Source organism: Pipra filicauda, unplaced genomic scaffold, assembly GCF_003945595.2.
Source record: "Pipra filicauda isolate LSUMZ 115617 unplaced genomic scaffold, ASM394559v2 scaffold5_size6683894_pilon, whole genome shotgun sequence".
NCBI lineage: Eukaryota > Metazoa > Chordata > Aves > Passeriformes > Pipridae > Pipra > Pipra filicauda.
Window position 1 is genome coordinate 693,175 of NW_024104754.1, and position 26,350 is coordinate 719,524.

General features: G+C 38.8%; 1 protein-coding gene across 1 annotated transcript in view; it reads left to right on the top strand.

The window, feature by feature from the left end:
- Nucleotides 1-26,350, top strand: part of CERS6 (ceramide synthase 6) — a 109,347-nt gene that overhangs the window by 45,568 nt on the left and 37,429 nt on the right. The window contains exon 4 of the mRNA XM_027733724.2: nt 8,108-8,165. Coding sequence (XP_027589525.1) covers nt 8,108-8,165 — 58 coding nt within the window. The remainder of the gene's footprint in view (nt 1-8,107; nt 8,166-26,350) is intronic.

Here is a 26,350-nt window from a genome sequence, read left to right on the forward strand (position 1 = left end):
GGTGAAATTGTGACTCTCAGACAAGAAATATTCAGCACAAGGTGCTGTGAAATATTTAATGCTATCTCTTGTGGTTAGTTGTTGAAATACTTCCAAACTAATGAGTATGATTTGATTAGATGGTGCTTCTTGGTAAATTTGGGGCTCTGGCTTCTTTAGTTCATTCTTGATGACAGCACTTTTGCATAAAAAATAGTACAAAAATTTCTTGTCCCTATTTCTTTGTAGAGTGCTTGAAATACTGAGGGATAATAAATCTTTAAAAATAAAAAACACACCAAAAAAAACTTGCTTCACTGTAATGAACATCTTGTAGTGGTTTTTCTAGAGTTCCAGTGATGCAACAAATGATGACTGGGAGGTAGGGAAAGGGAAGGAACAAAAATGACAAAGTAAATACACTTCTACAGGATGCAAAAGGGAAAATAAAATTGACAAGATGAGCTTTGGATATACTGCTAAAAACATTCCTTATCCCCCAGTCTCAACTATGACAGCACTGCAACTCCTGCTAAGAAGATGGGGAGGTTTATCTTCTGGAATGAGAGTACAGAATGTGAAGACACAGCAGACCCTCCCTAGAAGACTGATGTATAACTGTGTAAGATGAAGAGTGTGTGGTTGCTGTGCGCAAACTCAGTGTGTGCTGCATGGATCAAAGAATGCAGCGCAGGTGGGCTGTTTCTTCAGGGAAATGGAGAAACAACATTGACATCTAGCCTACTTCTGGAAAGATCAATACTTGTAAGGGGTTAGCATCCGCTTTAGCAGGCTAAAAACCAATCTGGGGCAGATGACATAATGCTACAGGAAATTAACATTTAGCATGGAAAGAAAGAAAACAGCTAATACAACTTGCTCTAAGAAGATAGTTACCTGTCACAGAAGTTGCTTTGTGCATACATATATGTTGGCCATCATGGCTAGGACAACATTGCTAGGTGAAAAGCAAATGCAGTCTGGAAGATTCAAGGTATTATTCCTCTAGAACTGTAAAAGAGTGGGATAGTGAGTGACTGCTGTGTTTGGAAACTGGTGACTTGTGAAATCACTAGTAAGAATGGAGAGTAGAGGTCCCAGTTAGAAAGACTTCAAATTGGTTTTGGATCAAACCACGGGAGAGGGTGCATGGCAGCAACATCTGTTTTTTCTGTGTGCGCTTCCCATGAGCTTTCCAGATAGTATCTCTTTGTAGAGCAAGATTTGGCAATGCTAATAGACCTCTGAGGTCTTATCAGACCTTTATTTTATCAAGTCCTCACAGTTGACTCAGAAGAGAATAGTTGCATAACCATTAAACAGAAACTATGTAACCTGGAAGGAGTTACCAAAACACCTTTTGTATTATGCATATTTTCTGGCCTAATTATATAAACATACTTTATTATTTATAAAACTGTATCTCTTAAATTTAGTACTCTGTTTCCTTTCTGCTTTTTTTGCACTACTAAATTTTGCTCTTAAGATTTTCAGAGCTGCATTTTGAGCATACAGATTTAGGACAGGACTGGTCTCAAGTAGCACTGTAATATTAAATATTAAATAACTGATTCAAACTGCATCCAAGAGGAAAATCAGATGACAGTCAAATCCTGAGCCAGAAAATTGAAGAAGAAAGCAATAAAGATTTCTCAATTTATCATACCTGCTATTTTGCACATCTTAGTGAGCTGTGCATAACTATCTCCTTCCTCAAATAACTCCAGCTTAACCATAGTGCAGGAACTATTTACCATTTGCACAGTCCAGTCTAACTCAACAGCAGTATCATGCCAAAAGAGGCAAGAAGATTTTATTTATTTGCTTTTTACCTGTGTATTCTTTTTTTTAATTAACATTTTTAAAACCACTTGCATCTGCCAGGCTTTGTGGAAATGCAACAAATTATCATTATAGAAATTGGGGAGGCAGCACATTGGAACAGTGGAGTTGCTGCCATCAACCACACAGTTATACTTGCAGCTTTGTATGAGACTAGTTACTGGGAATGAGTACAAGTAAAGATTTAGTGGAGGATACTGTTTGAGCTGGTAATAGTCCTATTTATTGGATGGATTAAGCATTATTTTTCAGTGCTCTGTCTTGTATTTTTACATTGTGTATTGCCTAAAAATAGTATCTTTGGGAAAATTTGTTTGGTTTTTACAGGAGAAGGGTTGCTGTTTGTTGTGTTGGTTTTTGGTTTTAACATAAAATTGGAGTAGACCTAAAGTGGTCAGTAGACAATGTCACAAATATTAAGGAGTTGATCCAAAAGTTCAGAGTCCATCAGTTTTGGGATCATCCCCTAAATATCTCACCTTAGACACAGTAATCTAGAAGGAATGCATACCTCTGCTTATGTCAGGAGCAACATTATTTGGACTAATAACTGTTGAGGGAATCAGAAAGTTGAAGGCCCTGGTACTGTGTTTAGGGGAGCAGAAAAATGTAATTTGAGGATAAAACGTAGACTGCTTTAAGTCACGGTGGGAACACGGGGAACTTAGTGATGCTTCCCATTTAAAACAAATAAACATTTGGTATTGTTTAAACTCAGCTTCAGAAATGCTCCTTTGGGCACTCTCACAGTGAACGTACTCTTCACAGCCAAAGGAAATCATTGCAGCAAAAAGTAGTTTTCAGTCTCAGCTAATGATTCCATAGCCCCGCTACATCCCTGTCCAGTCCAGTCAGACAGCGGGGATTCAAATGGAGAACAAGCTGTGTAATGGCAGTTCAAGCTTTCTCATCTTTTTCAGAACCAAGACCTGCAACTGTGAAGTTTGCATTAGGCTCAGTTTGACTTTTAGCCCAAAACCTGAGCCCAGAAGTCTGGCAGCCACTACCAGCAATTGAGCAGCAGGTGATGGAGAACAGCAAATCTGACATTTTACTGAAATGTATTTCCATGTGAAAGCTTCAGGTGTTTGCAGTTTCTCTGAAAGTAGTTTTCAGAGCCAGAAATCCAGTTTCTTTGACTGCAGGCAACATGGTGAGCCCTTAACTGGTTGCTAAATATGCTGCATTTTTTTAATGTTAACTGTTTGTGGCCCTGACTGTAGCAAATTAATGGCAAAAGCATCAGTGTAAATAACATCTACAATTCTAGAAGCAAAATGGCTGTTATGTTTAATATTGTGCATTTATTATGTTTCATGTTTGATTGCCAAAAGTCAGTTGAATAGATTTGGATCCTTGCACACCATTTCTAAGCAGCAGACATTGGTTTGGCACCAGAGCCCTAAGGACCATTGCCAGGTGGGTGCTGCAAAGATGGGGCTCTGCAGGAGTGGTGCTGTTCATAGCCTGGCCTGTCAATCTTCCTGCAAAAGAAATGGAAGAAAAGGAAAACTTCAGGAGCAGAGCCTCTTCAGTGCCTCTTCAGCCTTACCCTTGGAAGAAGCAGCTGTACTGAGCTCACTCAGCTGGACAGCAGATCCATGGGGAGCATGGTGTCTTTCTGGCGCAGAGCACAAACTCCATGTGGTGGGTTCTGCAAAATGTGTGATGTGTATGGGGTAGAGGAGTGCTTTGCTGGATTATTGCTTCAGCAATTTGTTTTTATTAGCTGAAGTTTAATTTCACATTTCAGAGCAGAAATTTGGAGGGAAATTTGAAAGACAGAATTCATCAGTGTGATGAAGGGAATGTGGTTAGACATATGCCTGAAATCAGTGAAGTGCTTGCCCAAGTGGGCACTGGAATATGTTTTGCTGAATTGAGTACCACAGGGTATGGCAGTTTAGTTGGCATAGGCTCTCCAACTTTTCCACATGCCAAAGCATCTTTAAAATTTCATTGCCAGCTCAAAGTTAAAAGGGTTGAGAGGTTAAGAAAATGACTCTGTATTGCAAATGCACTCAGATGTTGAACAAGAGCAGTCAGATCTGTAGCTGCACCTTTGATGGTCTCTAGAGCATTCATTTTAAGACTACATTGGAAAAGAATTTATTTTTTTGTTACAGAAATGTCACTTTTTAGCTTGACTTTTTGCTGCAGTGTGTCACATCCACATTTGAAACACTGGTCTGGTAACCACCATCACAACTTGAAGAATTTGTCAGAAGGGCCATATGTAAACTAATTTGATCTCCCTCATTCCAAGCTTGAACGGACCAGATGTAAGCCTGGTTCAATTTGGAAGTCTTTTAGGCATGTTAATGCAGGACCTTATAAACTTTATTGCAAGCAGACAGATCAGGTCTTTCAGAACACTTGTTCCTTGAGTGCTTTCATTTGGGTTTGCTGGATTTAAACTAACTTAAAAGTCTTTCAAGCAGCCTGCTTTGTGTGTATGTGGGTCATTCAAATTTTTTGTCTCTATACAACTGCCAGAAGGACTGTTTCAAGTCAGAGGGCCAGAATAAATTTTCACAAAACAGAACAGCTTCAGTTATCTTCATCTTTCAGTTAAATGCGATGAATTGATGTGGCCATCATCCACAACAGAGTGCTTCACCTAGTGGCCTCCATTGTATGGTTTTAGTAGGGCAGTGAGTATGGCTGAGGGAAAAGGGGAAAAAAGATATCTTAGTACAGATCTTGTCTTACTTTTTCTAGCTTCTTGGGCTCTGCTACTTCTGCTTTAGAAGAATTTGTTACTTTCCCTGTTGCAGACAACCAGCTGTGACCCAAACAACAATGGTCCCCAGTGACCCATGGACATTCAGCATGAGCTGCTGATGGTTAAGGAGGACCTTGAGCGGGATATGAGAAAGGGTACCAGAGGGAGTTTATACCGCTGGCCAGGCATTTTCCCTTCCCTGAGGTCTGTGACTATTCAGGCTGTGCTCAGGCTAAGGGCATTTTGCAACCATGAGAGTTGGGACTGTAATCTAGGACTAATTAAAGAATTAATTTGCACTTAATCAACTACCGCTTTGTGAATTCAGTTGGGAATAAGACTTGATAATCTCACACTTAAGAAAGATATTCTCTTCTATGATGTTCTGTGCAGAGAGAGAACATTTTGCCCAAGGTCCCCAAATACTAAGGTGGTTTGCACACTGGGCTATACTGTGAGTGGACGTGATTACTACTCATGACTGTTTCCCTTTGCTTGCATTCCCTCATCAGTGGGCTGCAGTGACACCCAAACAGAGGGATAAAGAAGTACACGGTGTAGATTGAAATCCATTGTTCACAGTAGAGCGCTTGTTGCAAGAGTACTGATTTGAGAGTCCACCTTTGGAGGAATCTTGCTGGACACATTTGCATTGCATGAAACTTATCTCTCACATACCTTCTGCCCTTGTCTGTATGATTTTGAGTGAATAATGCAGCTTCACAACCTGGTTCCTGTCTCTTTTCTCTCTGTCCATCCCAAGTCATGGACTATGTATTCATCTATTTCACCTCGGCCTGTAGATGTTTTGCTCTTAATTGCAGCAATAAACTGTTTACAAGTAGTAGTAAAACAATGTGAGAAACTTCTTGGGCTTCCTTGTATGAGACTGATATTCTGGTTGGGTTATTCAGCTGGCAGAATTGTCCTTTGAAACCTGCAGAAAAGGCAGCTAGCTGCCCTGCTACAGATCAGTGGAAAGTCCTTTATAGCTCTGGTACCACCAGAGTTAGGTGATTAATGATGATAAACATGCTGGGAGGCCAATTTCGACTTTGTTTTGTTTTGAATTTTTGTTTCTTGCAGTTTGACCAAGGCAAAATTTTGTAGGATAGCTTTTGGACATGTTGTTCAGCAGGAATGAGCAACTTTTTTCCTATCAGTATTATTTATTTTTTTTAAGGAGTTAGCACTTTGACCACCTCTGTCTATCACTCAGTCCCGAGCCTTGCTTCATCTTCTGATGTTCAATCCTAGTACACTTGTTAGGTAGGTTAGGGAAAAAACCCATGTATTGTCATATCCTTGCGTGCAATTTTCACCTTTGTAGCAGTTGAACAGTTTGTGAAAGTTGGTTGTCTTTGGCAGACCCAAATAATACCTAGTGCTCTTAGCTCTGAGGTTTTTCCAAAGCTCCAGAAGTTCTCCTACAGGGCAATCCATGGCTTTAGCGCAAGTTTACAGCAGAGGCAGTACTTTGGAAGGTGGGTGGAAAGTTAAATGGGGAAATTGGTGAGTTTGAATTTGCTTGTTTCAGGAAAGTGTCTTTTTATTTTCTTTGGGGTGACAGCTGCAGGAAATGCTGCAATCAGAGTATTCCAAATGTCTGTGCAGACTGGAAAATCTCTCAGACCCACCAGCTAAAACTCAACCATTAACATATTTCAAATATGTTAGGCTGCCTTTGAACTCCTTTGTGGAATGTTGCATCTCCCAACAGCAAGCTGCAAATGTCCTCAAATACGTTATGAATTTTGCTTGAAGAAATGTGAAATAAAGGTGATAAAACTCTTTGTGAGGAATTTATCATAACTGCTCATATTTAAAAGTGAAAGAAGAGCACTAGGAGTGCTCATCAGTGATTAGGTTAGACAGTTTTTTCCTCCTAATATTTTTATTTTCAGTGACGGTCTTAAAACTTTCACTAGATGATGTATATAGCCTTAAAGTTAAATGGCAGGTTTTCTAGCTACAGGATTGGCCTAACAAGAAAATTGTTGCCCAAATAAATCCTTCATTCATATTACTGTACTTGCAGTTTCTTCCATGTGCATGATCTGAAGGTTTTCTACCAGCACAAGTAACATTTTGTCTCCAAGTACTCTGTTTTCTCAGTATCTTGAGGAAAGTGCCAGCATACCAAAAAATAGTAAGGCCTGTTACTACAGTGACTGAACCCTTGAAGGGATTGGTATTTCTATCATATCAACTGAATAAATCATCTCTGCAGTGCTGTGGAGACTACAGGATAAAAGATAGTTTCTCTTCGGCTGAAGTATCACAATTGATGTTTTTACACTCTCCTCAATTTATCAGAGTGTATGACACAACTGTCTTTCTAAATACCTTTAAAAGTAGCTTTGAAGAGAATGGTTTGGATTAACCTTGTTTTAGATAGAAACATTTTCAGTTTTTGTGACCATTCCACTAATGTTTGAACACACTCCAGTGCCAATTAACAGGAAGCCAATAGTTTTGCCAGTGGAGAGTAAGTTGTAAGTGCTGTAAAATATGTCATTGAAGATGATTCATGTTGCAGCATTGCCTCACTTTAAGGAAGCTAAATTTCATCCTGCTATAAATGTTATGAATATTACTTCACTGGTGTTTATACTAAGTGTGTATGTGTAGTCACTCCAACCCTTGGGGAAAAAAAAAACCAAACAGAAATTCCTCTAAGAATTTACACTGCACAAGGTTATGATTTTATTTCCATATACTTCCGTTAGCTCTTTCCTAAGTGAGTAATGGGTCCAAAAGATAGGAAGTTACTCTATATGTCTTCTTTTACTGGAGAAGGAAGAAAGAGATAGATAAGAGGATGATTTTGTATTAAATCTCCTGTTGGTTTCTCTTACTTTCCATGGTATCTTGTTCTTAGCTTCTAGTTTGCCTCTCTCTGAAAAGAAAAACCAGAAGCCTGGCAATTTTTCCATGTATATTTGGTGAAATGTAGAATCACTTTTATCAAGGGAACACTTGGGAAGCTGATGTAAATTGTGTATATATATATCTGTATTCAGCATGCATATCTGACACAAATGCACTCCCTAAAGCAAAGTATGAAGTGCTGGAATCTGCTAAGTGAATTTCTAGCTCACTGTGAATGATTCTTTTCATAATTAAAGAGTGTATTTGACATGCATTACTCCAAAGTCACCTGTTGAAGGCTTAATAACATTTCTGATTATCTTTGTCCTGGTGTCTAATAACAGGTGAACTTCCCTCCAAGAGATGTTCAAATTGTCCTCTCTCCTCCACTGTCCTGTTAGTTTTCATAAAACTTTTAAAAATCTTAATTATCCTTGAAAATTTGTGGGAGTTTTTCCCTGTTATGTTTAGGTGAAATTAGCCAGTATTTTCAGAGAGCTAATGAGGCCAGGAAAAGCAGCCAAATTGAGCACAATGCTTAGTAACAAAAGTTGTAGAAAACCAGACAAAAATTTTGCTTCAACTTCTGTTAATATGACTGTGGTTTGGCAGTGCTAGAAGAAATCATGTGTTGAACTGTAAATTATGTAAACCTGGTGTCCTAGAGTTAATCTCTTGTACCTTTTGCAGGTGGAGATTTACATTTTACCTTTATATATTTACCTATGGAGTACGGTTCCTGAAAAAGGTAGGCATTTATATTATTATGCTTTCATAACACATCACAGACTTGTTAGAAGTCTCATGTAGGTATAACATAAAGCATAGGCATAAAGCCTATGTTCATGAAGAATAAAAATTAAAATTTACTTAAAATTCATAAAATGCTTTGCTACTGACATTATTAAGGTATATAAGTTCTTATCAATATTTAATGGGGTTTAAAAGAGAAAAAAGGTCTAACAACATGCCTAGTTCACTTAATTGCTTTTCATTATAGGCATTAAGCTGGCAGTAAGGCTTACCAAAGTGTTCATCTCAGTTTCTCCATCACTCTTTTTTTAAATGCCTCTGGCAGAGGTTACTTTTTACTAACAAACAAAACGCATTAGTGTATTATAAAATGCTTTTTTTTTTACCTATTCTTTGTCTGAAGTTTCCATGGAGTTTCCTGTCAGTGCTGTGTTTCAGGTGATTTAAGCAGAGAAGAATATTGATAGCTTCTAAACACTCTGGCGTAGGTCTCTTAACTCTGCCATAGACAGTAATATGGATTTATGGTGCAAACTGTTTTCACAGTGTGACTAGTTCTCAGAGCCTTTGTGGAAGTCGGGTCATATTTTTGCAATTCCGAGAGGTGAAATTAGGGGAATGTGGGAGTCAATGTGTTCCTGTGATCTTACCTTCTTTGTTTTGGACAAAAATTTGACAGGAGAAGATGTATCCTAAATGTTTCTGGTGCTTCGTAAGTAAAAGAAGCTGTTTAAAAAAGTACTAATCACTTTTATGGCTGTAGTTCTTGAGCCTGTCACAGGTGGCAGGCAAATTGGTGCCAGTAGGACTGATGATGTGCCTGTGTGGGGAGGGCACAACAGAGCTGTTCTCAGCTATTTTGCAGTAGTTAGCCCCAGGGGAAGGGTGGGCACCAGTCCTCCAAACCAACCGGAGGAGCATGTGAGGTGCAATCTCTCCCTGCCTCCTTGAACACTTATATTTTGTGTGTACTTCATCCATTAACAGGCTGTATGGTCACGATCTGATATTCTGTTTTCTGCGTTTGGTTTCGCAAATGTCTGTGGTATGAAATACAAGAATAGTTTTAATAGGCAATTGTCGCAGCCTAAAATGTTACTCAGCCTGCAGGTGTGCAGAGATCATGGCTGTGGGTTCACAGGATTCTGTAATACACAAGGACACAGAGACTTTATAATCTGAATTTTTCTACTTCATTACCACAAATGCCGCAAAAATCACCATTAAAAAATACCACAAAGTCACTACAGGAAAGCATATCTATGATTAATAAAGTGAATCTCTCTCAGCACAAAGAAAGTGTCTATTCTAGGAAAAATTCTGAATACCAGCATTTCTACAGGCTAAGAAGAATACAGTAAATGCATGCTTCATTACAAACCATTGTAAGCTGTTTCTAAAGGCTGGAAACATTTGGAAGGGTCAGGATGTCTTCCAGTTCAGCATATCACTGCAGTGTGAAGAGGGCTGGCTGGCACAGCATGGTTGTTTGAACAAGGTGTAGAACTGCTTGCTTAACAAGGAGCAGCTGTGTTCTTTTGCTGTAATTTTAACTTTCAACATATTTCACTTTTACAAAGAGAAATTGTTCATTATGTCATTATGTATGTATTTATAATTACTCATTTATACACAATGTTATAAATGAGTCTTGTAACGTTTTATGCTATTGTCATTATTCCCGTGTTCTGCTTTGTATACTCAGGTTTTTCACATGGAAATAGATGTAAATTAACAAAATTATGATTGTGATTGTATTTATATTTACAATATCTCCCTAGTAACACTGTGTAACTAAAACAAAGTATATGCTTTTTGCTGTTCATCAAAACATTTTGGTGTTGATCAAACACCAAAGATTTTGCTGAGTCCACTTAGGTGGGAGATCTGTATTTGCAAGAAGTAAAATCCAGACCCCAAAATCTGGAGGGAGAGCTTTGCTACAATACTCAAGTGGATAATCCTTTTTAATTTGTCTTGGTTTTCATAATTGAATAATTGCAAAGAACAGTTAATTGCTTCCTTAGGAAGCTAGTGAAAGAATTTAAGCATAATAAATTCTCTGACAAATTTGATAGAAAGATCTTTTCTTCAAAAATCTGTTTTGCCTGGAGATAAACTTCATATCATAGTCAGTAGTATCTTACTGTGTTAATGCTACAGTAGAGGTTTGAATCCTTTCAAATAACAAGGTCTGCTTAGGCCCATCCCTAAGATACCTAGTCCAGAAGACTGGAATAAGCATGGTGAGCAAGCCCAGGTGTAAAGGCAGTCCCTACTGGTGCAGTTCCATCACAGCAACATGTGCTGCCCTACTGAGAGAGGGCACAAGAGAGTGAATGCCACAAATGTTCCTGTTTTGAAGAATGGAATATGCCACCAGCATAGCACCACATTGGAAATACTTTTAAAACCTATGCTAATGCTTAGCTAATACATGATTTTGGATTGTTGGATTAGACATTTTGATACGGTGTGTCTTTCAAATATCCAAATGTAATAAGAACATATTTTTAAAAGGGAAACTGCATTTTAGTGCTTTTCAAAATAACAGAATCACTCAAGGTATGTTGGTTTGTCCATTTCTGGATAGTTAAGATTTGAGAAAACTGGTTTTACCATGTTGAGTGGGAAGTACTCCTCATTAGTTGACCTAATAACTTTAACTCTCACGAGTACTTCCTTTAGAAAAGTGAACCAACTCAGTAGTACAAAAGGTGCTCCCTAAAACACTATGCCCAATGCATCGCCTCTTTTGTAATTTCTTTTTTAACTTTTGAATTGCCAGGCAACAAAATACTCGAACTTCTGTATTATTGGCCGTCCCTCCTGACTTACCTAGTCTCCTTACAACCTGACACTCCCTTGCTTTACTGCATATATTGATGACTTCATGGGGTTTTCTGTTCACTTTTTACTCTCTCACATTTTCTTTCCTTAGTCTGAGAGCGAAATTAACCTACAAGACTGGCCCGGGGCCCGCCAATTTCTTAGGCACCACTTTGAGCTAGTTTGAGGTCCTTTGCTTTGTGCTGGCCCTTTGCCTAGAAGTGAATTTTGGATTCTTTCTGAAAACACCTTTCTCTTAATGCCGACAGCACATGAATCATTGCTACTTTGTCTTCTACTGTCACCTTCCCTATTTGCTGCATAAAGCAATATTACTGCATCGGTGCAGTACCAGCAGAAGGGTGGATGTCAGTGTCTCCTTGTGCCCACTGGACCACCCAAGAAGATCTATGTAGGATACTGTAGCAAATCACCATTCTTGCAAAAAGTGTCATTATGTCTTCTGTGGCTTTGTGGAGCTTATCTGGCACTTGGGGAAGATGTACCCGAGCTTAATAAGCAGTAATTAGTTAGATTTATCAGCTCTGTTTCAGTTCTGAAAGTGTGATACTATCAGCATGGCACACATGCCGAGGTTAATTTATTTTTGAATGATGGTAACTAACTACATTCAAGTTTTAGGTTTGCCTGGGTAGTGCATCTTGCAAGGAAAAAGAGGCCTAGGGTTTCAGCTTTGATTTTTGCTTCCCTACAAAAGCACGGGAAAGCTAATAAAGCTGCTCTTCAGAGCAGTCGTAACACCCTCTGAAATGCTGTGGCAATCTTGTCTTTGTTGCTGTCCATGACTGCAGTTAAATGGCTGATATAGATAGAAGAAATTTCTGCACTGAATAAAGCAACCCCTAAATTTTTGTGGTAACAACTGCACATGATATATCAATTCTTTTGACATGCTATATGTCCTGAGTACATGCTGGAGACTTACGACCTTCTTACTGAAGACTGTGTCTCTTTATCAAATTCTTCTCTCGGGTTTTGTCTTTTTCCAGTGACAGATGTATGCTGTTAAGGTATTCATAAAATAAAAAAATGTTACTTCTGTTGAAAAGTATTTTCCAAAAATCTCAATTCATATGGAAAAAGTGTCTGACATAAAACTTTGTCGTCAAAGTTTGCTCTATTGCAACAGAACCTATATATTCTAAATAAGTTTTTCTCTTAGTGGTATCTACAGGACACTTAGATTGGGTCATTTTGCTGAATAAAGTTCATCATGAACTCAGAAAAATCCCTCAGATTGGGAAGGCTGAAGATTGACAGTAGTGTCCTGAGTGTGGCTGTTTGCTGTAGGCCATGATTGTGTGCTGATATTGTGTATGAGGGGCTTTAGCAGTGTAAAATGCATAATAACTCATGCTACCACCCACTCTCCCTCCCTCTATCAGTATGGATATCTTCTTTGCACAGGCTCTGGATGATACAACAGCTTATTCACAACACTCTCCCCCACCTCCTGTCAACAGAACCACTGAACTAGCAAGGCAGGAGAACTTTATGGAGTTTGTGCTGGTCTCGTTCTTGGTGCCTGTGACCTCAAATGGGTGGATGTTTTCAATTTTGTTGTGATAATAACAGTGACACTGTATGAATATTCTTATAATGTGTGCAGGTGATGGCACAAACCATATTCATCTGCTTCAACTGTTTCCCTTTTCTTGGGCCTAAAGAAACAGTAAAAGGGCAGCTTCTACCATTGGTGTTTGCCTGTAGGGTGCAGCTGTATGATTGGTATGTCTTACAAATTTTTTATGATATCAAGGAAACGTGTGCCTCTTTGAAGAGTGAAGTGGGAGACTTAAGTCTTTGGTGGGAGAGTCGAGAAGGCAAGGTGCTTGCTTGCTTACTTACAAACAGACCACAGCGTTCCACACACTTAGTCAAATCATTGCATCACGTACAAATTTTGACTTATATATGCATGAGACCAACAGACTTCAGAAAAGAAATTTACCATAGAGTTATTAATATCTAATTATCATATTAGACATTCCTCCCTTCCCTAGCTCCTTTTCAGTCTGCAAGGTTTAATTTTATCAGGGCGTTTGCTATCATCGTCTGTAACTAGTGAAGTTGTTAATGATGTTTCAATGTCAAAGCATCTCAAAGATTAAATTGTTTCTTTGGTTTTGGTTTCTTTTTTAAATGTTCCTCACAAAGTGCTGCTTCTTCTTCTTCATATCTTCTCTGACTTAATGTTTTCAGTTGTAACTTATTTATATTACCAAGTGGTGTAATAGTGGGATGAGACTTTCTGCTTCCCAAAGAATCTCCCATTGTTGAAGTGAAATGTATGTTTGTTCTTTCAAATCAGAACTTTCAATTTGATGAAAATGGACTGTAAACTTGCTACATAATGGACATAAAGTAGACGTGGGGAGATTGATAGGTTTGTCACTCAACCCCATAGCACTGTGGGTTTCTGGACATGCCCTGCAGTAGTGTGGTGCTAAAGCACTGAGGGGATGAAACAGGTCATCATAATTAGGATATAAGTCACCTCTGCCATTTCTGATACATTGTGAGAAGAGGGAATCAATGTAAATGTAGGTCAGAGTTCCAGCCAGTTCACTTTCTACCTCAAATACTACCATTTTCAAGAGCAGACTTGATAGCAAATATTCTACTATGCGAGGAAACAGACCAAGGCACAGGCTTTCAAAGAGAAGATGAAGCTTGCTTTGTTACTGGTTGCCAGCTCCATTCTTCACTGTTTTCCACAGCAGATTTAAATGATTTGTGGCTAAAGAGTGGGTGGCCCACAAAATCATTTAATGTGAAGCATCCACCTTTGTGTCTACTCCTCACTGCCCCCATTCTTGGCAAATGGCAAATGCTAGATGTGACCATCCCATTGTCTTAGTTTCCAAGCTTCTAAAAGAGATGTTTTGGCACTTAGGACTGAAGGACCAAAGCCAATCCTTTCACTACAGCATTCTTTGTATCTTTATCAATCGCTAAGCTTTGAAGCGTAAAAGATACATAACCAATTATATTTCCAATCTGATCGTATATATGCAAATTCTTCCTCTTTCCGAGTGAAGCTGAGACTTTTCAGCACTACCATTTGTTTCATTTGCATGTCTACAAAACACTTCCTTGCAGAGCACCATACCACTATTGATGCCAACAAGACATGAAATTCCAGTGTCATTAAACTGACTGCTTGGCTTATCATTAACTTAGGAACAAGATAATGTTTTCGTTTTCTTCAGTAATATTTGCAGTTGAATAAATGGTGGCTTGGCTCATTAAGGGTTAATGGTCTGACTGTGCTCCCATTAAATGGAAAAAATAGCATTAGCCACGGTGATAAAGAAACAGACTGAGGAATTCAGGATTCGCTTGTTTCTTGCTCGCTCATCCTTGGTGCTAAGCAGCGTCTGTAAAATAAAAAGTCTTTACAAACATCTGGAAGCAAAGCTTCCAAGTGTCATATAGTGACTTTTCACATTTAGTTTTCTTCCTTTAATTGCCCATGAGAATTACAAACTCAGAAAAGAGTATGAATTTTCTCCAGTGAAAGTCTTGTGAAGTCTGTACTGAGACTTGGAAACCTGAAATTGCATGTAGATATCCTACTGGGGAAAGGACCATCTGCCTGGATAAACAAATCTTGCTGTTTTTCAAATTTAATGTTGAAGTAAGGCTGATGATAAGTTGTGGTTATGTTATAAAATGCTGGGTGCAACAAGCTTCTGTATGTATGCAGCTGATTGAGTGTCCTTCCTAATGAGTCATCCCCTGCAATAGAACTGTGTGCTGTGTAGTTACAACTGCTGGTAGTGCAGATAGCTTGCAAAAGAACAGGGAAAGCCATGTTGAAGAGTAAATTTGACTCCAAAACCCCACTTAAGAGAAAAAGATTTATGGAAGACAAGGTTTCACTCCGGATTTTAAGCCATAAGATGCCCAGAGCGGTAACATTTTATTTAAGACTTTTTAAAAGCCTTTTAATTCTTTATAACCTCGAATTAGAGTCCAGAGAAAGAGTCACACACTCTTCTCTAAGAGAAATTCTTTTTAATTTAGTGAGAAAAATAAGATATTTTTGGTAAAAGGTTTTACAGGAGTAAAATACAACCAAGAAAAAGATATTTCACTAAAACAGCACAACAACCCATTCCACTGAAAAAAACCACTAAAAACAATCAATATACTAGCTTTAGTAAACACAGTTCATTGGTTTTAAGTTACCCACAAGAGAAGGCAAAGAGTAAAAGAAGAAAACAGATTAAAAGGGAAAAGAAAGAGAGAAAAGAAAAGAGAAGAGGAAGAATGGTTACCGACAAGATCTGATGGTTCACATGGTTTAGGTTGCAGGAGAGGAGAGAAGAGAACAAGAGACTCATGTGGAATCTCATGTATTTACAGAGTTCAGTTTTCCCTCCCAGGCAGGACATCTGATCAGGATATCCTTCCAGGCCAGAGTGAGCTGTGCTGTAGCCAACCAGAGGCTGCAGGGGTGTGGTGTGGGCAGCTACCAGGCAGCTCTGTCTTGACTGGCAGCCCGGCTGCAGGGCCCGCAGCTCTGCCCCGTGCCCTGCGTGGGCACAGCCGTGTTGGCTCTGCCATGTGCCCTCAGCACAGGCCTTATGTGCAGGCCTTACCATGTTCCTGCAGGCCCAGCCCTTCCCCACAAACGCACACACTCAAAGTGAGTCGGTTCGCACCCAATAATTCAGTGAGATTCAGATCCAGTATCTCACAGGCAAATAGAAAGATACAGTGTAGCATGAGGGAGGAAAAGCCCCAACAGGTAGAGCTCCACTTTTGCTGTTATGAAAGTTCCTCTTTCTTGAAACTATGGGATGTTTCAAAGGAAGAAAATGAAATGCTTATCCTCGTGTGCACTAACTGCTGAGCTAGTGAGTTTCTGTGTGACAGCACAGGAGATGTTCTGTTAGTGGCCTACGGTTTCTGTGCACACTTAGAAACTGGCTTCCTAATGTTTTTTTTTGTGAGTGAGAGTGTTGCATCCTGCTGCTCAGTTCATTTGACTTGTTCTTTGCCTCTTTTTGGAATAAAATAGCAGCAGTGATATATGCAGATGTTACAGCCATTTTGGATTGCTTATTATACTCAAGAATTTTAGAGCCTTAAGTCAGGCCACCTTCATTTGAAATACAAAAAAAGAACTTGTCACTTCATAATGTGGTGACTGGTTTTTGACATCGTTTCTGTGTTACAGTTCACCTGTATCTCTTGATTATTGATGTTAACCTTAGAGGAAGTAAATAATTGCTGATATGCACAGCCACTCATAAAATTGTTGTATTTGGGGAAATAGGCATCTCTGTGATGAAAGCTGTAAGTTCATATCATGTGGGAAATAAGACTGGGACACAGGAACAATTGATGTTTACCTGCTGTGGCATCTCATTTGCCATTCTGGTTTTGGAAATTTCCTACTGTTTGTCTTTTTGTTAATTTTGTAGCTATTTGGGTATTAAACTATTTATCAGCTTCACTGCATGCTGTGTCTTGCATCTCTTCTATCATTGATACTTCATCTTCAGAACATCAGTTCTTCTGAAACATCAGTTTTCTTCAGAACATCCTGAGGTCTGTTCTGGATGCAGTCATATATTCAGATGTGGTCAAACACATCCCTATTGTAGCTGCTAAATAAAACTGTTTTGGAAGCACTAGCATAACTGCCTTCTTGAAGGAAATGTATGCCTCAATATCTACTACTTTTACCTTTCTTTGTCAGATCACTACACTGCATCTCTCCATTTCTTAAACTGACTTTATTGTTTTGAAGAATGGTTTTAGAAATCCTGTAGCTCTGCAGGTTTAACGTGTTCATGTGGACCACAGAAAAGCTGCCTTGTTTCATTCCTCTCTTGTTGCCGTCTTTTTACTGTTACCATTTTATCCACTGTTAATAGGTTTTCCCAAAGAGACAGATAGCAATGACCTTGATTTAGTTCTCAGGGTCATTCATGGTTCAGCAGATTTGCATCAGGGTCTTTCTGGAAGTGATTTGTTCCTGTCAGTTTTCTAAAATATGGAGATAATAAATAAGGAGCTTTATCTTTGTACATCGCAATTTCCAAAGTGCTAAAGAGAACAAGGTGCCATTCTGCCTCCATTACTGACACTGTGCCCTATCACCTGCTGGAACAGTGAGACAGAGGCAGCCAGGATTGTGATCAATGGACTCTGGAGGTGCAGGGGAAGCAAGCCCGGGTGCAGCTGCTTTGAAGCTGGTCTTTCTCACTTATCCAGTGACTCTTCACTGTAGTCACACTGCAGGAGATATACATGGTAGCCTTTTCAGAAGCCTCATGCTGGTTGCAATGTTTTATTGAACCATGATTTTAAAGAATACTTTTGAAGTCATCCCTCCCGTTTCGAGAGAGCAGTTGTGTTGTAGCGAATGTGGCTGTATCTGCAAAGAGCTGTTAAGATATGCAAGCAGAGCATGCTCGTGAATAGTTTCCCTAAAGTTACTGATTCTATGTAGGTCTTGCTGAAAAGGATCCTTTTAAGCTCTTTGACAAGTTTTGAGGTTGACATTTTAAATGCTATACTTACTTGGGAAGCTGTGCTGTATTTGTAGTTACTGTGCACACTACATTCATGACACTGTGAGTTCTGCAGTGGAATGAAGCTGCTAATAGAGAAGATCCCTGACTGTGCTTTCAAACAAACTTATGTTTCTCCTTTAGTTGGTGTTGGATTGAGAAATGAAGGAATACGTGGGAAAATTTTGAAAGTTATCCTGTTTGAAATGAAACCTGTAGTTCCTGTGAATGTTCTTCTCTGGCATTTGTGCATTGTTGCTAATTAGATTGCATGTAAATAAATGTAAGTGTATATTCTTATAGCAAATATAAGTATCATCATGGCTAGGCTTCGCGAACGAAGATTTGGGAAGGCTCTATCCACATTTGCTACAGGCACACTGGTGGCTTATAAGGCCAATACGTGACAGACATATCTGATTGCAAAAGGCACAGCAGAAAGACTCCTTAGATGGTGTATTCTGCAATACACGGTTCTTTCTGCGTTGCCTTTTTTCCTCGAGGGTGATCCTGCGTGTGTTCTCGAAGGAGACAGCTGCGTTATAGATGGTGTGTCTCCAGGCCTCCCGATTTGAGGCCAGAGTAGACCAGTTATGGTGATCAATATGGCCAAGGCTGAGATGTTGTTTCAGGGAGTCCTTGTATCTTTTCTTCAGGGCTGCTCTCTTGCAACAGCCAGTGGCAAGTTCACCATAGAGCAGGATCTTAGGGAGGCAGTGGTCCTTCATCCTGGAGACGTGCCCTGCCCATCGCAGCTGCGTTCTCAGTAACATGGCCTCAATACTTGTGAACAACCCGTATATAGACCTGATACTGTGCTTCCTTAAAAGCCCAGTATTTTACTAGTATGATAGCTTAGAAGTGTCCTTAGAATAAAAGCTCTTGGACTTTAAGACCACTCACAGGATTCCTGAATAGGACCTTCCCCTCTGTACCAGCTCAACTGAGGCCTTGCTTCTGATTCATGAGCAACGTGATTTCTGAAAACAACAGTTGCAGAGTCAAGTGGGTTTACTTGGACTTCTGGATTTTCATTTGGCTCAGGATCATGAACTTTTCATAATTTCAAAACAAAGGTTGTGCTGCAGTTTAAATTATATTTAAATTATAGTTAGAATATTAATGATACTGTTCTGGGGAAAAATAAAAAAAGAGTTTGAATGCAGAAATTAAGTTTCAAATTCTTTCCTACAAGTCTTCTGCAGTGCATCGAAAACATCTTTCATTGGGACTCTTAACCACTATCGTCATTGGAAATAAAGAATACATTTATTTATCCTCGATATTTTATGGAATCATATGAGGACATCATTCATGCATATAGAACTGACAACAGCTCTTCCAGCTGGAAGCTGTCCTATGACAAAGATCACCTGTAATAGCTGAGTTCCCTAAGGCAGCAGTTGGTAGCTGTGGCTTTTTAAACTTGTTAGATTAATGCTGTAAAGATTCATCATGGGTAGGAAGCAATTCTGGTAGATCTAAACTAAAGTATCTAAAAAATATACAGCAAAATACCAGCAGCTGTCAAACTGAAAAATAAATTGCTGTATTCAAAATATCTAGTGCCCTAGTCATTTCTAGGGCACTAGAAATGTTGTAGTCTTTCTAGTTGTAGAACAGACTTGATTTTGTTGTAAAAATTTCTCAGCTATTGGAAAGCTATTTGCATGACATGTTGCATGTTATGTCATTTGGAGCAAAAAAAAGTGACCTGAATTAGAATGGCAACGGTCAGTATTTCATTTACCATTTCCATCTCCTCTTGCTGTACCTGCTGCATCTGCTTTTTCGTGAAGCTAATGCTACTGAGTATTTTGCAGAACATAATAATACAAGAAATGCAGCATCTTGGAAATATTCACACTGTTTGGAATATGTCCGATCATCTGATTCTTAGAATAAGACTACTTAAATCGGGCTAATTATTTCTAGTTTTAATGCTGAGATGCCAAAACATGAGTTTGGGAAATACCTACGTTTCTAGAGTCAGAAGTGACTCTAGAAAACAACAGTATGGGAAGAGCTGGGAAGCAGGAGGTTTACCTCCAGAGCCCTTGCTGTCTGCTTCATTCTTGAATTCATTGAAGCAGGCATTCTGTTGGGCACTTTTTCTGGTCTAGTCTGCATCTGTTGTTACATTTTTCTTTCCTGTGTTATACCTGAAAGGTTGTTGTATTATCTATTACTGAAACCTTGTAATTACTTTTGTTCAGTGACCTTATTTGCCCAATACTGGATAAATACTCTCATTTAAATGACGAATGTCAGAAGCCACTGTGGAGCCCTTTTAACACAATGCTGATATTTGATATTTTACTGTGCTATTAACAGAGGAATAATGTGATACGTATGCCCCTCAGGGAGGAAATGAAGCCTGCCTTTGGCAGATTATGCTTCCTTAAAATTGATTTGGATTCTGTGGGGGGTTTTATTATGTTTTTTTATCATAAAACCAACTGCAGAATATCTGTAAGTGAAGAAAATTTTTAAGCTAAAATAATTTTGGATGTTAAAATGCAGTTATACTCTTACTCCTTTCTGTGAAAGCAGGGTTGAGCATTGGGTGATAAATAAAACAATTCCCAATTCACTGTGCAAGCAGGAAACAATACTTGTGCAAGAGTCTTTTGAAGAATACTGTTGTGAGAAAGGGGAAATGGTGTATTACGTTTTTAAATAAACATCATGAATGGAAAAGGTTTCCAGTAAGACCATAGTTAGATCCTATCTCATGGAAAAGGAATTTATTTAATCTCTTCAAAGGGGCATAAAAATTGTTGAGGGCATTTAGGAGAGATTAATAGAGTGTTTTAGATGCTTGAGATATAAATCATGAGTCATGCTGTGAGAAAGATCAAAGTCGGTGGAGAAACTTAATTTTAAATGACTCCAGCACTTCAGTGTACATCACCAAGGAGAATGAATGCATTTTGGACAATGAGGATTTGTAATAGACAGCCAGTCAGCACAGGGAAGTTAAGATAATAACTGGATCAGGCAAAAAAGGACAAAGCTAGACAGGCTGGCAGAATTTATTTGAGGCTGAAAGGAAACTGAAGAGTTTTGAAAGAAAAAGCAAAAGTAGAATATCAATCATATCCTAATTCAGTAACAGGACACTAATGGCAACAGGACTTTCAAATGTAGACAATGGGGACAAATTTTACATAATCATGGGAAGGAAAAGCAACACACTAATTTAAAAAATACATCTAGAATTGAATTTCACTTTATCTGTTTTGAATCCAGCTGGGGGTATTTAATAACATCAGAGTAATAAGTAAATGCTATGTAATCATCAGTTTGGCAAGTTAGGCTGGTACTGAGCCATAAACAGCATCTTTACTACTTGTGCATTACACTGTTGTTCAGGGCAGTGAAAGAGTGGCCACCAGACCTCGTGTCCCCCAGTGGACTGATTGCTACTTTTGACTTGAGCACAGTATTCATTGTCCTGTCAGCCCAGCTTTCTGAAAGATAGAAATTTTTCAGTTTTCTATCATAAAAATGGCAGATCTAGATGAAATACTTCCCAAAGTGTTATATTTGGGCAATTTTAATAAATAATAAATAATTTTAATAAATAAAATAATAGTTTTAATAAATAAAAATAGTTTTAATTAATCTGTAAACTAAGGTGGCTCATTCATACCTGTACCAAAGTATTTAGTTCAACACTCCTATTGCCAGAAGCTTTTCATGTTTTACTATTCAAATTAATGAAGCAGTCCTGTTTTTCAAAGCTAATTTAACCTGAGCAAAGAGTACATGTTTGGATATAAGAACAGGTTATTAATAATTTGACTGGTGCTTTGAGTTACCATTGTTAAGTTGAACTCACTATTGCGGCAATGACTTGGAGCAGGATAGCTGTATTCTCATTTAAACTAGTGTAACCTGTAGAACAATATGTATTTTTACACTCTTAAGTGCTTTGAGTCATAAAACTGCTTCATTTTATCTTTAAAGTAGTAGGGCAAAAATCTGGCCAGTTAAATAAATATATTATCAGTGATCTTTTAGGTTTTTTTCATATTGTGAAAAAATTTCCTTCCATTGTTACCCTGTTACACCTTTCAGAGCTTTCTCATTTCTTCTACCTATTGGTGGTCTTGGCTGCTGGCTATAAACAATGCCAGGTTAGCATGGGGAAGTACTGCTGTAAGTTCAAATCTAATTCAGAGTTTTGCTTCTATTTTTTTAACTGCCGTTATCTCACATGTGACTTAAGGAGTTTCCCCAGGGATTTTCATCCCATCCCCAAGATTTGTAGCCTCAAGAAGCTGGAGTAAAACAAATTCTTTCCTCTTGCCCAATTACTCTAGGTTTTTGTTGTAGCCAAAATTTACAGTTTATGGATTTATACTAAAACTTATTATGAATTTGCAAGTTATAAAACATAAGCATAGTTCCCTCATTCTCATCTCTCCAGTCAGTCTTATTGCCAGTTGTTTTAATGTATCAGTTGCAGAAAAATACCACAAGTTATGCCTGCATAGATCCACCAGCAGGATGATAAATGGAAACAACAAATGGCTTGTATCTGCACTTTCTCAGCAGGAGGGGAAAAGGAAAGAGAAAAATGGATGTAAAATTTTATGTAGGCTTAGATATTTTTAAAGCTTGGGGAAATTAATTTTGGCTGTCTTCCCTTGCTTTAGTGCAGTAAATGTTATCATGGTCACTGACTCAGAATTGAGCAGGAAAAAATTTCTTGCAAACTGTGTTTTAGTATTAAAATTAATTAGCATTTCCCCCTTCTCTCATTCTGTTACAGGAAAATACAATATGAGAGGGATTCTCTCACTGGGATTTTTTTCATTCAGTACTTAGTATCTGTGACATTATTAAATACACCAAGAATTGTGACTCTTGGGGTGTCATGTGCTGGGCCAGGAGTTGGATTTTGTGATCCTGATGTGTCTCTTCCAACTCAGAATATTCTATGATTCTAAATATTCCATTTGTAAAGACACCTGCAGCCCCATGGGTGAATTGCCCTGATACAGTATATGTGCACTAACCTCAGAAAAATGCAATGGTTGCAGGACTGGAAGTGAAAGAGTCTGCTTCAGTCTGTCCTTATTGTTGCTTAGGGTTGTGCCTGATTTTAACTGTACTCAGTGACTTCATCATGGCTGGGCTTCGCGAACAAAGATTTGGGAAGGGCTCTACCCACGTTTGTTGCAAGCGCGTTGGTGGCTAAAAAGGCCAATACGAGATAGGCAAGACTGGTTGCAAAAGGCACAGCAGAAAGACTCCTTAGATGGTGTATTCTGCAAGGCACGATTCTTTCTGCATTGTCTTTTCTCCTCAAGGGTGATCCTGCGTGCTTAGAAATGAGTACCTATCTAATGACCATCACACTAGTGTGGCTAGAGATGAGGTGCTTTTGGCATGCCTGTTCTAGCAACCTGTCTGAAGGAGCTCTGCTCCCTGACTCATCTGGTGGGACTTGGTGGTGTCTCTATGTTTAGAAGCAGTCAGCACTTCTGCCAGTGACAAAGCACTTCTGCCAAGTGGCAGTATTTGAGAGTGGGGAGTTCACTAATGAAAGGCTTCTTCACCAGCCTGTAATGGCACCATTTGATTCAAACACATTCTTGCCTCTCTGGGGATAAAAGTTGGCCCTGTGAACTAGAGAAAGGCTGTATTTCCTATTAAAAATCCTGCAGTTGCAGTAACTTTCTAATTTTCAGACTGCCAGGGATGATCTTGAGACCTTGTCACAATATGCCTGTATGAAAGTACAGCAAAACATACCAGTTGGAGAAGTGGAAGGTGGAAGAGGCTTTTGTTTGGTTTTTCTCTGTGCAACAGTTTCCCAGTAGGCAATGTAGGTTCATAAATAACACAGTCTTAAACATCAGGGTTTGTGCATGAAATTGTACCATGGTGCTTACTTGGTAAGCAGTTGTTGTTTGTCATTATTAAAAATTAAGTCTGTCTCCCTTTGTGGGCTGCATGCAGTGATGGAACATGTTATATGTCAGTGAAACAAGCCATGGTGAATCCTGCAAAGGAAAGTAGCTCTCTGGGAATTTCCAAAACTCAGCACCAGGAATACAATGAAGGATGGGGTAAACACTTCCCATCAGCACATGGTATGGAAGTCAGTGGCTGGCCAAAATCAGACAGATGCACTCTTCTGACAGAGCAACCACAGATAGGAGCTATAATTACAGAAAGTAGATATGTAATGATGAGTTTAATTATTAACCACTTTCCTGTATGCCTTTGAGTAACCATAGTATCAGAGCACAGAGCACTGGAAACCCTGGAGGTTTGTTGAAGCTGCATCCTGTAAGAAAATTAGGAGTACTCTGAAATCATGCAACTCTGCAGTGATCTACCGGGGCAGATTTACTGCCCTATTTATTTTTTTAATTATTTGCTTCAGGGACTTTTTCTGGTCTCTTAAAGGTATAATTTTATGCAGGTAACCAAGGTGTGGTTTGCCAAGTGTAAACCTCAGTACTCTCCGTTCACAAACTAATTCCAGGCCTACAGTTATGTGTTGTCTTTTTAAATAAAATAAATTCAGAAATATCCTCTTAGATATCATCAATTCTAGGCTAATTGATGTGGTCTGGCTTTGTGATGAAAAATAGAAGGCAGCTGTAAAGCTAATGAGTGTACAGCTGCTTTGCTAAAGTGTTATCTGGAGTGCTCAGCTGAATGTGTCCACTACTTTTTATGCACCCTTCTTACTGTGTGGATAGAGTAAGCCCAAAATACATTGGATAGTGTTGCTGGGAAACCTGTTAACCTCAAATGAATAGGAACTTTAGCCTGGTTCCTGCAATATTTATATAGGCCTTCGACTGCTCTAAACTGTAATAGCACCACTGGCTGCTCAACCTGCTCATGACCAAACAGTCCTTGAAAATGTTGCCATTACACATGAAGACAAAAGTTTTTAGAAGTTTCGCTTGCTGCAAAGCAACTAGCGGAGGAAATATCAGAGAAAGAAGGTACACAAAAGAGAGCTTGGTAAGGGGACTGGTAAGGGGAGGAGATGCTACAGCCACCAGTTTCTCCAGCTGGAGTGTTCTTCACTTCTGTTCAATGCATTGTTCTAATCAACACTGGGACCCTTCCATATTCTTTAGGATTATCAGTTCCTTTTGCCAGCTTCTTTTTCCACGTAATTTGTAAGTTGAAATTAAACATTTATCAACACAAGACATAAGCACCAGATATCTGTACATCATATTTTTAAAGAGAAAAGTGGATGTGTGTGGTGCATGGAGCTTATTCTGCCTTCCCAGAGATCATTTTATGTAAATACATCAAAACTTGAATTCATATTTTTTCTAAAAATACTTTTTGCGCACACACGTATTTGCATTTGAAATGTCAAGTGCGTCTTCCAGTGATTGTGGTTAATCTTGGCCTTTATGAATTCTACCATATGTTTTATGGTTTCTGATCAGTAAAAGTATGATTTTTTATTATGTTTGGAAATCAGCAGTGCAGATTGCTGACAGCAAAGACTGAGTGCTCTTCATTGCAGAAGCATTTTCCCCCTAAACCCTTGTTTCTGCAGACACAAAGCACTAAGCTCTAGAGAAAAAAAAAACCACCCAGTTCTGCAGAAACTTAAAACAGCTTGCTTAGTCACAATATATGAGAAGAGAACCTCAGGAGGTTCATCAACAATGTGTCACAGTCTTCATTTCTGTAGTCAGCTATGCCAAGAAATATGAATGACTGCCTGGATCTGTGAAGGATTTATGAAAATGTTATTTCTGGTGTGAGAAGCTGCTGCATCCTAAACCAAATTAATGATCACTGGAAGGAAGAACACACAGAAGTTGATGCAAAAGAGTAGCCACGGATTTTGGTTTTTTTCTGAATTCTCTTTGTTGCCAGAGTGGTGTTTTGTCAGAACTTAGTGATTTTGTGGATAGAGGGAAGCATACATAATTTTGCTGTGTAGGTGACTAAACACGGGTGCTTGCAGAGTGTGAATTTACTCCACAGTGCAACCTGCAGTAAACAATATCAACCAGTGCTATTGGCATCGTTTGCTGCTAAGGTTGTGCCCTCAGTGCCTCCCACATGTGACCAGTGGAGACTGGAAACTGATGTATTTTTTAAATCTGTGAAACTTTAATATGAGAAATTCTTAAGCAGTAGCAAAACAAATACAACAGTGGCAAGGGATGATGTTATCCTGTGCAATTTTTCAGAGGATAACAAAAAAACCCAAACACATATTTAGGAAATCAGAGAGTTTCCAAGACATTGTAAATCTGAAGTCCTTGGAGAGCAGGTGAGCTTAGTGGAAGATGATAGAAACTTTGAAAAGCTGGCTTAGAAAGTTCTAGTTGTTCCTTTATAAATCTTCTAAAAATCAAGGAAAATGAGGATGAGTTTCATTTTCTTTCTGCTGGAGAAAAATAAGCTGCAAAATATTGATACTTGTGAAAAAGGAAAGGTCACTTTCTGTGACTTGTAAAACTGTGGCTTGTTTTACAACAATTAATACAAAAGAGTTTTTCTGTGGTTAAGTAGAAAAAGAGTGTATTCTGTTGTACCTTATATGCAGAAGCAAATGTTTTCATGGATATATATTGCCCTTAAGAGTGAAAGGCTGCAGTAGTCTACAGTTATGTTGATCCTCACTGAGCCACGTAAGAAGATGGGGAAGGAAGCCTGAGGTCATTGGGGAATTTATATCTAAGAGACTAATTTATTGAAAAATCTCTTGGGTTTACCATAAACGGGCGGAGTCATTTTAACACTAGAACATAGAGCCCCTGGCACTGGAAACTAAAGAAGGATGCTTTTT